The sequence below is a fragment of the Stegostoma tigrinum genome, chromosome 6 (assembly GCF_030684315.1).
Source record: "Stegostoma tigrinum isolate sSteTig4 chromosome 6, sSteTig4.hap1, whole genome shotgun sequence".
In the NCBI taxonomy this organism is placed as follows: Eukaryota; Metazoa; Chordata; class Chondrichthyes; order Orectolobiformes; family Stegostomatidae; genus Stegostoma; species Stegostoma tigrinum.
This window is the reverse complement of record NC_081359.1, coordinates 60555707-60570184: the sequence shown is the minus strand read 5'-3', so window position 1 is coordinate 60570184 and position 14478 is coordinate 60555707. Positions and strand designations below refer to the sequence as shown.

Sequence of the window (14478 nt, the reverse complement as noted above, 5' to 3'; positions counted from 1 at the left end):
TGCAGCACCATACAGTGTATCAATCAAGGGAAATAGTAGGAACTTCCGATGCTGGAGAATCTGAAATAACACGGTGTGAAGCTGGATGAACACAGTGGGCCAAGCAGCATCAGAGGGGCAGGAAAGCTTGATGTTTCGGGTCGGGACCCTTCTTCAGAAGTAAGCTGTTTTATCCTTGACCTTCCTGACAGTTATTAGGATTGCAGTACTTCTGGCAAATGAAGAGTGAATTATCATAGTCTTGATTTGTGCCTGGTAGGCATAAAGGCCTTCAGACAACTTGAATAAATATAGTCATTAGCAAAGTCACAGGAGACCATCACCGTACCCAGTCCTTACCTCAGGCTCCTCCCAGCCTGCTTTGGGATTGCATCTCCCAGTATGCATTGTACAGCCGAATGAAACAGCTCACTCTTCCCAGTACATTACTCTCTCAGCGGACACCAGCAACCAGAATGACAGAAGTCCAAGATTTGCAAGAGTAATGGCTTTCCTATACACAGGAAATTATTAACTGTGACCATGTAGTTATTGCTAAACCAGAAGATGATGAGCTAAGAACATTCCATTGCTGACTGCAGTCTTCACCAGTTTCACTGTCAGCTGCTGTCTTGACATACTTATCCATGCCTCCCACAATTCTAGGGCAGCAGGAATGTCAAAGGACGGTTGCCAGCAGAGAGACAACTCTTCCTTAATCTGGTTGATAACATCTTCTGACATCTCGCCATACATGAGCAACGCAAGTACAGTAATGTTACAGGATCATCAAATGGCTACTCGAGGATTACACTCCAGTGCCTTGATTAGGCTGGGAGCTCTTTGCAAAGTGATGTTGACATAAGTTGCATCACAGCGATGTATTCCATTCTGCACAACATGCCTGCAACACTGATTAAAGTTGTTGCACATTCAGCAACGACAAGAAACATTCTCCTGAGACAGTCTCCACCCCCACACCCAGCTCCAACCCAGCCACCAGCTCTACACACAGCCCATTCCACCCCTTCACTGAGGACGAACGGTCAGTCCCTCAGTAAAGACTCACCTTCATCCTCATCCGCCCGCACATCAATGAAAACCGCTCACACTTGGATGTCAAACATGTTTTACGCCTCCGCACCTATTTTCTTTAACCGCAAGTCTAGCCCTCACTCTACAGACCTCTTCTCCCACCTCCAACACACCCCCTCCTCCTGGACACCACCCCAAGGCCTCCTACCCTCCCTCGACCTCTTCATTTCCAACTGGTGTCGCGATATCCATCGCCACAACCTCTCCACCCCCTCACTCACTCTAACCTCTCCCCCACAGAACGTGTAGCCCTCCGGTCCAACCCCAACCTTACTATAAAACCCGTGGACAAAGCTGGCACAGTTGTGGTATAGTACACTGACCTTTACATCGCCGAGGCGAGGTGCCAATTCTGTGACACTTCATCCTGCTGCCCCCTCGATCATGACTCCACCCCTGACCACCAGACCATCATATCTCAAACCGTACACAATGTCATCCCCTCTGGTGACCTCCCACCACAGCCTCCAACTTCATCACCCCCCCGTTTCTATCTCCATCCCAAAATCCACAAACCCAACTGCCCTGGCCGACCCATTGTCCCGCCTGCTCTTGTCCCACTGAACTTATTTCCACCTATCTCAACTCCATTTTCTCCCCCCCGGTCCAGGAACTCCCCACCTACATCTGGGACACCACCCACACTCTCCACCTCCTCCGAGACTTCCAATTCCTTGGCCCCCAACACCTTCACAATGGATGTCCAATCCCTGTACACTTTATTTCCCACACGGATGGTCTGAAAGCCCTCCACTTCTTCCTCTCCCACAGGTCCAACCAGTCCCCCTCCATCGACACCCTAATTCACCTAACTGAACTCATCCTTACCCTTTACAACTTCTCCTCCAACTTCTCCCACCTCCTACAGACTAAAGGGGTGGCCATGGGTACTCGCATGGGCCCAAGCTATACCTGCCTCTTTGTAGGATACATAGAACAGTCCCTCTTTGGCAGCTACACAGGCGCTATCCCCCATCTCTACCTCCGTTAAATTGCTGACTGTGTCGGAACCGCCTCGTGCTCCCACAAGGAGCTTGAATAGTTCATCAACTTTACTATCACCTTTCATCCCATCCTCAAGTTCACCTGGATCATCTCTGATACCTCTCTGTCCTTCTGGACTTGTCTGTCTCTATCTCTGGTGACCACCTCGAAAGTGATATCTATTTCAAGCCCACTGACTCCCACAGCTGCCTAGACTACACCTCTTCTCACCCACCTTCCTGAAAGAATGCCATCCCCTACTCTCAATTCCTTCACCTCTGCCGCATCTACTCCAAGATGGCGTATTCCACTGCCAAACCTCCCAGATGACCCTCTATTTCAAGGACTGCAACTTCCACACCTCCAGTGATTTAAAATGCCCTCGTCCGCATCTCTTGCATTTCCTGCACTTCTGCCCTCGCACCTCCTCCCCCGAACAAAAATAAAGACAGAATCCCCCTTGTCCTCAGATCACCCCACCAACCTCTGCATCCAATGTATCATTCTCCATCATTTCCACCACCTACAATCTGATCCCACAACCAAAGAGATATTTCCGTCCCACCCCTATCTGACTTTTGTAGGGACTGCTCTCTCCACGACTCCCTTGTCTGCTCCACAATCCCCCTACAACCCCACCACACTCAGCCACTTTTCCTGCAACCACAGTAAGTTCTACACCTGCCCCTACACTCCCCTCCCCCCACCTCCATTCAAGGCCCAAAACAGGCCTTCCACATTATACAGTGGTTCACCTGCACATCTGTTGATGTGGTCTATTGCATCCATTGCTCCCAATATGTCCTCCTCTACATCAGAGAGATCAAGCGTAGACTTGGAGACCACTTTGTACAGCATCTGTGCTCTGTATGCGACCAACAACACCACCTTCCCATTGCCAACCATTTTAACTCCCCCTCCCCCTCCCTGTACGAAATGTCCATCCTGGGCTCCTCCAGTGCCACAATGACACCACCCAGAAGCTGGAAGAGCAACACCTCGTATTTCACCTCGGAAGCATACAGCCCGATGGCCTAAATTTGGAATTCACCAGTTTTAAAATCTCCCCACCCTTGACCTGACACAACCTGTCAGTATTCTCTCCCACCTATCCACTCCTCCCACCTCACTGACCAATCCGCACCACTGCCTACCTGCACTCACCTATCACCATCCCACCTACCTTCTCCAGCCTCACCCTTCCTCTCTATTTATTTCTGAGGTTCCTTCCCCCTCACCATTTCTGGTGAAAAATCCCAACTCGAAACGTCAACTTTCCTGCTCCTTTGATACTGCCTGGCCTACAGTGCTCCTGCAGCTCCACACTGTGTTGTCTCTGACTCCAGCATCTGCAGTTCTTGCTATCTCTCATTCAACAATATAAGATCTCATAGTTTTCAATGAGAGTCCAGTCGTAGGTTCAGGAAACCTTTATTGAGATGCACACATCAGTTTCAACTTCAGATTTTCATAGCAAAAGGCGTGAAAAAAGTTTTCAAGTAGCTTATTTTGTACAAACCTATAGCGCCCCCTTTTATACTATTGGTCAACAGAGCTGAGTTATCCAATTGTGATTGGATCGTAGGTACAGCATTTTATGTCAGCAATTCGTCTCAGCAATTTACTTGCTGTCCTGTCCTGATTGAACTGTTTTGTTTGTCTCCCTTTTTGGGGCTTTTCACAACAGATACTGTATTCAAGTACATTCCTTCCCAAACATTTGCCAGCTGCATTGCGTTAACTGCCAATTAATTGGATACTTGTGGATGAATATTAATTTTTACTTATTGTTATAATATCAGTTCCACCAGAATTTTGTGGTTACACCTATTGTTGGAATACTATAGCTGACAAGTTTTAAGCAGTTTCTTTCTTACCATATTTACTAGACACTCTCATCTTTATCCTTGGATGCCTTTTAATATGTTCATTCAACCCACATTCCCCTGGCTGCTAACTTTTGTATGCATGATTCACTTCTCCCTGTAATAATACAGGAGCGTCTGAGACTGTTTTGCTCTCATAATTTTATTTGAACCTTTTCCTCTAATGCTTTTAGTGATTATTTTTGTACATCGGTGAATTTATAACTACTTCAGAATCTGTATCTTTGGTTATTTGAAGGATCTTAGATAAAACTTCTTGTAGTATTGAAATAATTCAAGAGAGATTCACTAATTAAATGTAGTGTGAAATATCCTCATCTATGTCTTATGCACAAACAACTGCACCTGCATATTCTATCTCATTTCAGTTACCTTGGGTCTACAGAGGTACTAATGTTCTACTTGTGAGAACTACATTAAGCAAATATTTTCCCCAGTTCTCTAACTACTGTCAGCCATGTTTAGCTGCATTAGCCACGGGCAGCTATCAACCATTTTGTGCTAACAAAGTGTGGAGCTGGATGAACATAACAGGCCAAGCACCATCTTAGGAGCACAAAAGCTGACATTTCGGGCCTAGACCGCTTTTGTGCTCCTAAAATGTTGCTTGGCCTACTGTGTTCATCCAGCTGCACACTTTGTTATCTCGGATTCTCCAGCATCTGTAGTTCCCATTATCTCTGAAACCATTTTGTGCTGCTCAGTCGTAGGCAGCCCTAACAGATAAAGAATTAGGTGCAAGTGAAGGACAACAGGAGGGAGAGGGAGGAAACAGTATCTGGGAGTTGGGCAATTCACAGACTAGTTGATTTCTTAGTGCTCTTGTTGTTCTGATCAATAAACTTAACCTTAAAAATAACATTCACCCATCAATATGAACTGTTCTTGTTACTCCTTCACTTTTTGCTTTATTCTGCAATAAATAAGTACAGATAGTTAAGTAATTTCTGTATCATGGATATTTTAACAGTGCAGACTAAATAGGTGCAAATGAAAAGAAACTACACATGAAAAGAATATTGTCCTGTGCTCTCTTGGCATCCAAGTGTTCAAACTGTTGTGTCTGTCTAAACAGAAGCTTTCTGCAACTACAGACTCTACAAGGGGCTCTCTCAGTGGCTTCAATAGAATGGATGGTATGCTGACATTGCAGTTATTGAGATCTTTGCGATGACTGGGTGGTAACGTCTGGTGCTTGAGCGTGAGAGATCCTATCCAAATATTGGATTTGATTAGCACAGTCGGGTTCAGCTGGCTCTCTGGCACCATAATGGGTATTGACAGAGAGGTGTGAAGGGAACGTCAGTGCTGACACTCCTGAGAGAGATCAATATATGCCACTCCCTTTGTGCCACTGACACTCCATGTGCCTGGAACAAATCACTTCTGTTCACCTATGAGAGGATAGAGTGCAGATGTTTAGTAATTCCTTGAAAACCCCTATCCAGTTGCTACACCAATCTGTCCACGCTGGAACAAAATGTGACCCCAGAATTTGCATTCTAGCCGCTTGCAGCACCTATTGTCTATTGTCTATTGAGCTTCTGCCACAGCTGCAGAGTGTACAGACATGGGTCCCTGTTGAAAGCGGCTGGCTGGAGGTGAATACTTCTCCAAAGTACATTGCAGAATGATGATGCTGTGCAAAATGGCTGCACTGAAGTTAGTATGAGACTCTTGCATGCTTTTAGCCATGGCGCTGAAGTCAGCTTAGGCTTTTCAAGAGCGAGTTCTGTGGAGCGATCGGTATTTTACTTGTTGCCAGGCCTCTGAAATCCTCAGCTCTTTAGCAGCATTGGATGAGAACTTTGACCTCCAACAATACATCTCCATGCTCTTCTCTGCCGTTAGTAACTGCTGCTGAACTCTAACATCAGGTACATAACTCCAAGCAGACTCATTTATCTCACCTCCTAGCACAGTGTTGGTTAGTATTGGTGTGTGAGAGTGATGTCCTTTTCATAAGCCTTTGACAGTTGTAGCATTCTGAGATGAAAAAGAACTAGAGAAGAGTGAGAATGGTTTTACAAAGTTATAATTGTGTAAGATGCGTGTCACAATGTGATATAATGTTCACTTTAGCTGAATGTGCATTTTCCAGTATTTCGTGAAGGAGTTATTGTCAGAGAGTCTATTCAGGTGCACCCTTGGTCTGAGAATGCCCTTCCCACAATACTTGCCAGCCTATTCATGTCCTTGACTTGCTGCTCCAGTTTGCTGAAAATTGTGTACTTGACAGGGTTTTCCCTGGTGTTGCTCCTGTCATTATTTTGTGGCATTTTGTCCCACAAATTACAGCACATGAGGGAAAGATGGTGCTGCTGGCTAGTGTTAAGGATGTAAGGAAGAGGTGTCTGTGCATTTGTAGTGAAAATTAGAGCGTTGCCTTGTGTTGGGTGTGGGAAAAATGTGATGGAGGGAAGGAGTTGTTGAGAATGGTGGGCCAATAGGCAAAGTATTCCTGCTTTGCAGTTGTATAGAGAGAGAAAGTGATAAGTGAAGAGTTACTTCCAGCCACTGCCAAAACCCTGGGGATGACAGTAGACAATATCTAAATGTTGTGTTCATCCCTGGTGGAAAAATGACTAGGCAAGGCTTCTAACGCTGTAGGGGAATGAGCCACATTGTTCATCCCTAACCCTTGCATACACACTTCAAGCATGATTCTCAATCCCACGGTCTTCCCTGGTAGAAGATTTATTTTCCAACACCTCTGCAATTGAAGAAGCCAGCAGAGAATGCAAGATAACAAAGTGTGGGGCTGGATGAACACAGCAGGCCAAGCAGCACCTCAGGAGCACAAAGGCTGACATTTCGGGCCTAGACCTTTGGCCCGATTCGTCAGCTTTTGTGCTCCTGAGATGCTGCTGGGCCTGCTGTGTTGTCCAGCCCCACACTTTGTTATCTTGCATTCTCCAGCATCTGCAGTTCCCATTGTCTCTGACCAGCAGAGAATGCAACCTTGTTATAGGAAGCACACTCCTGCACTAAATAGGCCTCTGGTTGATCTGGTGGCAGTGCTGTTTAATTAAGACAATAAACGTTCTGCAAACATACACAATATTTCAGTAAAATTGACATATCAGATCTGTATGTTCCAGGAAAAGAATGATTTGGTTTACAACAACATATCAATGAGGATCCTGGAGGAAGTATTAGCCTCACAGTAGTCATATGAGGAACTAAATTAAGCCTGATATTGACCATTTGAATTGCATATTTAGGTAGGAAATTATGGTAATTGGTGCATTGCAAGGTGCCATATTTAACTAAATCACGTTCTCTTCTGAATTGCCTGTCATCTACCCTCTGTAAACCTCAGTTATTTTAAAACGTCGCTACCTTTGTCCTGTCGTGCATAAAGGCTCTTTCACATAGCTCCTAATAATACCAGAAATTCACTTTCAAACATCCTTGTATTTATATCTCTCCACCTATCCTTATCAGACCCATCGCATTTCTGCCTGTTATGCAGCCATTGTCAGTTGTTCCATACCCATGCCCTGGAATTTTCTCCTGAAGCAGCACTAGTATTGTGCATCACTCTTTTAAGATCTCCTTTAAAGCACAGTGTTTTGATCAAGCTACCTTATATATCCTCCATTGGTTTCCATTTCTTTCCTTCCTGTTCTGTGAAATGTTGGGGATTGTTTCTACATTAAAGGCTCTACATAAATGTACATTGTTGCTGGTCATTGTTGCAGATAATAATGGTTATGAACAGGCAAGCGACACATAACAATGACAATGCAGATGCTGGAAATCTGAAACAAGAATAGAAATTGCTGGAAAAGCTCAGCAGATCTAGCCGCATCTGTGGAAAGAAAGTAGAGTGAACTCTGTGTTATCTCAACTTGCTGAATTTCTCCAGCAATTTCTGTTTTAATTTCAGTTAAGGGATGCTTCTAGTGCCAAAAACTCGTTAAGACCACTTTCATATGAAAGTGATTATTTTTTAATCTGTGCATTTAACATTGACGTAAACTTGTTTCTAGATCAAAGGTATACCATTTGGAAACATCCTTTCAATCAGCGATGGCCTCCTGGACAATAGTACTGGTGTTCCATTTTTCTACGTCTCTCCAGTGCTCAGCACAGTTGCCGATCTTATGAAAAACCCAAGTGCTTCTTTAACATTGTCAAAGGCTGAGACAGATTACTGCAGGTATGCTTTTCTTCATGCCGGTACACATTGTCTCACACTGACCACCAAGCTACTATTCTGTTTTCGTATTGCTGTGTTTTCCTCCTGGAATTTATGAAATTGCAATGTACGTTGTCGTCAAAAAATAGTATTACCAAATTTTGAGCATTAATGACAAGATTGCTGCAGTAGTGGCTGCATTTCATGAGCTAATTGATTATGTTTCAAAGTAAACTATATGCAACAATTATCAGCCTCCTGTAAGAAATTATATTATAAGGTAAAAATTGTGGAAGAATGATTATGTGTGGAACTGGATTAAATTTGGTTTCCTTCAGTCTAGTACAGATTAGCCCTCATCTTCAACTAATGAGATAAACTCTCCTCTATTTTGAAGATTATAAATTATGAAAGTTTAGAGATTCATGTTCATTCAGGGAAGCTAAATCAGAGTCAATTTGAACTTGAACTTTCTTGAAGACTAATGCAATGGTGAACTACTAAAAATCAATGCATACCACATTGTTTAATTTTTAGAGTCTTTGCAGAAGTCTTTGGCATCCATAACCTATCTGATCTGTATGTTTCTAGTTTCTAAACCAGTGGTTGAATTTTGACTGTCCTCAGTTGTATAGACCACTCATAAAAATAGGAGCAGAAATAGGCCATTCAGCCCATCTAGCCTGCTCTGCAATTCAGTATCATCATAGCTGATCATCCAACTGAGTATCCTGTTCACATTTCCTCCCCACACTTTTTGATCCCTTTAGCCGTAAGAACGAGATCTAACTCATCCTTGATAACATTCGATATCTTTGCCTCCACCACTTTCTGTGGCAGAAAATATAGGGAGATGATGGCATAGTGGTAATATCATTGCGTTGATAATAAACAGCCCCTAGCTAATGTGCTGAGGATATGGTTTCCAAATCCCATCACAGAAACTGGTGAAATCTGAATTCACTAAATATCTTTAATAAAATTTATGGCAATGATGTAACCACTGTCAGTAGTCATAAAAAACCCAACTGGTTCATGAGTGTCATTTCGAGAAGGTGTTATGCCTCCCTTGTCTAGTCTAGGCCACATGTGACTCCAAACCCACAGCAATGTGGTTGGCTCTTAACTGCCCTCTAGGCAGTTAGGGAAAGGTAAAAGATGCTGGCCTTGACAACAACACCCACATCCCATGACCTAATATATTAAAATAAACTCCACAGGCTCACCATTCTCTGGGTGAAGAAATTTCTCCTTGTCTCTGACCCAGATAGTTCATCCTTAGACTGTGACCTCTGGTTTAGACCTGCCTGGTCTTCGAAAACATCTTTCTTATGTTTACCCTGTCCAATCCTGTTTGATTTATTCTGCAAGCCTCTCTAATTTTTCCACACACTAGTGATTACAGTCCTAACTGATCCAGTCTATCTTCATATGTTAGTCCTGCCATTCCATCTGGTAAATCTTCACCACATTCCTTCTATCTTCAGAACATCCTTCCTCAAATAAGGAGGCCAAAACTGCACACAATACTTCATGTGTGGTCTCACCAAGGTCCTGTACAGTTGCTGCAAAACATACTTGCTCCTACATTCAGAATTTCTCTCTATGAAGGCCACGGTGTTATTTGCCTTCTTCACGGCCTGCTGCACCTGAATATTTACTTTCAAGGACTGTTTCTCAAGGGCACCCAGACCTCCCTTTCCCAATCTGTAATCATTGAGATAAGAATATGCTTTCTCATAACCTCGCAATCATCCATATAATACTTCATCTACCATGCATTTGTCCACTCACTCAACTTGTCCAAATTACACTGAAGCCTCTGTATGCCTCCCTCACGGCTGACTCTCCCACTCAGCTTTGTGTTGTTTGAAATACAGGTAGGATGAAAAATAACTGCCAGACTCATTCGCACGCCGAGAATGAAGTGAAAAAGAGGAAAAGGGCAGCAAATTGTAAAGAATAACATCATTACATTCAGAAAATTGTCCAGCAGTAGGCAAATCTGGCTCAGTTTGGAGAATTAACGGGTATGAAAACTGGAAACAAAGAAAGGGACTATAAAAAGAAATCAGGAATAATGTGTTTCCGTGAATTTAATCCATGTTTTTGTATTTGGACCTATCCGGAGTACTTCATATTGTTGATCATTTAGGACAGATGATGGGATCTTTTTCGTTCAAAGGGTTGTCAATCTTTGAAATTCACTGCCCCAAGGAATTGTGGGTGCTTTGTTGTTGACTGTATTTAAGACTGGGATAACCAACTTGTTGAGGAAACATCTATCAGGAAATCGAGGGATAAAGGGAACAAGCAGAAATGTGGAATAAAGCCCAAGTTTAGCCATGATTGTAATGAGCAGATCCAATGGACTATGTGGTCTACCCCTCCTCTTTCTGTATATTAGTCACTCTAAGGTGGCAAAATATTATTGCCCTAGAGAAAACATAATTCTAGAATTAGTGTTAGGAAGTAAAGCTGGACAGTTGGATGGACTAGTAGTTAATTGTTTCGGGAATAGTGATTTCACATCATTGTGAAAAAGGACAAAGAAAAGGAGTAGAAGTTCTAAATTGAGGGAAGACAAACTTTAGAAAACTGAGGGATAGATGAATAAAAGTGGTGCGCTTTCAGCTATTCGAAGGAAAGTCAGTGGCTAATTAATGGGAGCTTTCAAAAGCAAGATTCATGAAACAGTATAGATACGTCCCAGTAAAGTAAAAGGATGTACTGCTAAATCTAGAGCTCCCTCGTTAGCCAGAAACAAACAAGCTAAGATAAAGTAGAAAGGTAAAGCCTATCTCAAAAATAAAATGCTTCAGAAAGTTTGGAGGACAATAGGAAGTACGGGGGTGAAGTGAAAAAGTACGTTAGAAAAGCAAGGAAAGGATTTCAAAAAGTATTGGCCGGTAAACTTACAGAAAATCCAGAGATGTGATATCAGTACATTAAGAGCAAAACGATGACTAGGAAAAGGATTGGGCCTACAACTGTGTACACAGTAACTTGTATGTGGAGGCAGGTGTGGACGGGGCTCTTAATGGTTGATGATAAAACCAAAACAACACAGATACTGCAGATCTGAAATGCTAGAAGAACTCAGCAGATCTGGCAGTATCTATTGAGATAGAAAAACTTAACATTTCAAATCCTATATAGCTCTTCGTTTGAACCAAAGGAGGTTGAAAACTGATGGTTTTTATGTTGTTGACAGAGGGGAGGTGGTTGAGTGGAATAGACGGTGAGGATGCCCGGAGCAGAAGACAAAGGGAGTGCTTATGATAGCAAAAGGAGAAGTATAGATGCAGAACGGTTGTTAAAGATAGGTGTAAATAGTAAGAAATAGGTCAGTTCTGCTGCAAGCCAACCCTCATGGGAGGGTGGATGTAATCAGAATCATTGTCTGAAGTTGTTGAACTCAATGTTGACTCCAGAAGGCTATAAAGAGCCTCTCCAGAAAAATGAGGTGCTTGCATTTGGCTTTGCTGGACACAGCAGCAGGCCGAGGACTAAAATGAGAGCATGAGTACTTTGTCTCTGTCTTCACAAATGAAATGGATGACATAGGTTTATAGTTAAAGAGAGAGAGTGTAAAGTATTGAATAAAATAAGCATTGTGAGAAGGGAAGTACTGGAGGATCTGATCTCCATGAAACTGAATAAATCATCAGGGCCAGATGAATTGTTTCCTAGATTGTTAATGGAAGTGGGGAAGAAGGAGCGGATGTCCTGAGCATCATTTTTCAATCCTGACTCAATACAGTTGAGCTATCAGAGAACTAGAGGTCTGCACACATTGTACCACTATTCAGAAAGGGTGTATGAAGGAAATGCAAACTAATTATAGACCAGTCAGTTTGACCTCAATTGTGGGCAACTTGCTAGAATCAATGTTGAGAGATAGGAATAACTGTTACTTGGAAAGACATGGATTCATCAAGGATAATCATCATGGTTTTGTTAAAGGTCAAGTCATCTTGCTAAATTGAACTCTTTGAGAAAGTAAAATGGAGGATTGATGAGGATAGTGCAGTGATGTTGTCTGCATTGATTTTAGTAAGGCATTTGACAAAATTCCACATGGCAGACTGGTTAGAAAAATTGAAACCCATGGGATAAAGGGAACGTGGTAAATTGGTTCTAAAATTGACTTAGTGACAGGAAAGAAAGGATAGTGCATTTTAAATGGGAAGCAGTGTCCAGTGATGGTCTGCTTAATGATTTAGATTTAAATGTGGAAGGAATGATGTGCAGATGACACAAAAATTGGCTGGATAGTTGAGACTGATATGGTTAGCTGGTGATTATAGGATTATACCAATGGCTTGTTTGAGTAGGTGGAAAATTAACAAATAGAATTCAATCCCAAGAAGTATGGGGTTATGCATTTGGGGAGGGGAAACAGAACTAGGGGATACACAATCAACAGGATGGAATTGAGATGGTGGAGGAAGTGAGAGACCTTGACATGCATGTCCAAAGTTACTGCCAGTGGCAGCATGGGTAGATGAAGCAGTAAAGAAGGGATGTGGGATGCCTTCCTTTATTGAGCAAGGTAATGGATACAAGAGCAGGGATATAATGCTGTAACCATATAAAAGACTGGTTAGGCTGCAGCTCGTATTCTTCATACAGTTCTGGTCGGAAGACTATGGAAAGGAGATACGATATGGAGGAGATTAACAATAATATTGCTAAGACTTGAAAGTCGCAGCAATGAGGAAATATTAAACGGGCGAGAGCATTTTCCTTAGAACAGAGGAAGCTGAGGAGTGACTTAATGGAAATGTATAAATAATGAGGGCCTTGGATAGTTATTTTTAAACATTCATGGGATGTGTGCACCAATGGCTAGGTCAACGTTAGTTGTCCTTGCGAGGATGATGCTAAGTTATCTTCTTAAACCGCTGCAATCCATTTGAGTGGACAGGAAAGACCAGATTCCCTTATAGTGATAAAGCCGATTAACAGTGAGCCTAGCTTTAAAGTGGTTGGTGTTGAAGGATTAGAGGAGATATGAGGATAAACATTTTCACCCAGTAAGAGATGGGTGTCAGGAATTCACTGCCCAATTTGGTGGTTGAGACAGAATTGCTCAAATCATTTACAGTGAACCTGGATCTGCACCTGACGCACTGTAACCTGTAAGGCTATGGACCAGGTACTGACAAATAGGATTAGAATAAGGGGTAGCAAGTTTATTCAGCTGGGCTCAAGCACATTGGGCTGAATGGCCTCTTTCTATGCTGAACTTGACTGCGCTTCTAAGGAGTGACAAAACTAATATAGATCCCAGGAATCTTCCTGGGTCTGAGTGGCACAGACTCTGTCGAGATGTGTAGGACAGATGAGAAATCCGACAGGCTTGTATCGACATTGAGATCATCTCACTCCATCATTTATGCTTTTCACGAGCAGTGAGGCAAAATTTTTGCCAGGCGGTGATGAGATGATAGTTGATGGGGATTAATGCTTGATAAATGGCTGTTTAGCGCAACAATTCACCTCATTCATATTCCAACACCCAGTTTACCAAAGTCGCCACTGGGAAAACTCAACAAGGAAACCGGAACAAGCATCTGGTGGAATCAGCCCAGCAAAAAGACCTCCTTCACGTTCTACCAGAGCTGCCTTTCATGTTGGTCAAGGGAGTGAACCACGGTCAGTTCATTGGGTCCATCCACAGAAACTAATGGATGAAGAGGGAAGAGAGGACTGAGGGTCAGGAGATTGGCCTGGAACATGGGACTACACACTCTGGCCAGGGGTGCAGAACAATTGGGAAATGGCCATAGCAGCATTTGGAAGGTGGGGAAAATATGGTAAAGCATGTGACTGGGAAGAGGATAAGGCAGGATTGGGCAGTCATAAATGGCCAGGAGCACCCTGCTTTCAAAGGGGTGATAGGGACAGAATGAATATACCAAGCATGGCCACCTCATATTCCAGGGGCTGGGTGGGAAAGATAGGCTGCTGAAGGCATATGTAGGCAGGTTGGGTGGGCACTTGGGCAAGTATGAGGACTGTGCGGTTTACAAGAATGGTTACTAGGAGGGAGATGTGGGTGTTTGGGTACATGCTGGTACATCAGCCTGAGGCTAGAGCCAGGGACAGAGTAGCAGCCACTGCCGCCTTCCATCGTTCTGGAAACTGACAATGTGCAACGGGGAAGGAAATGCCTGTGAACACACTCAGAATGGGTGGGGGAAATGGCTTCGAAAGGAAAAGAATGTTGACCCAGGAGTTATTCAGTGTAAAGCACACAGGTACACAGGCTGTGATAATGAGAACTGCAGATGCTGGAGAATCCAAGATAACAAAGAGTAGAGCTGGATGAACACAGCAGGCCAAGCAGCATCTCAGGAGCACAAAAGCTGACGTTTCGGGCCT

The 14478-nt window shown here is 43.2% G+C and overlaps 1 protein-coding gene across 1 annotated transcript in view; it reads left to right on the top strand.

The window, feature by feature from the left end:
- Positions 1-14478, top strand: part of creg2 (cellular repressor of E1A-stimulated genes 2) — a 46771-nt gene that overhangs the window by 18631 nt on the left and 13662 nt on the right. The window contains exon 2 of the mRNA XM_048532713.2: positions 7940-8109. Within this exon, the coding sequence (XP_048388670.1) occupies positions 7940-8109 (170 nt within the window). The remainder of the gene's footprint in view (positions 1-7939; positions 8110-14478) is intronic.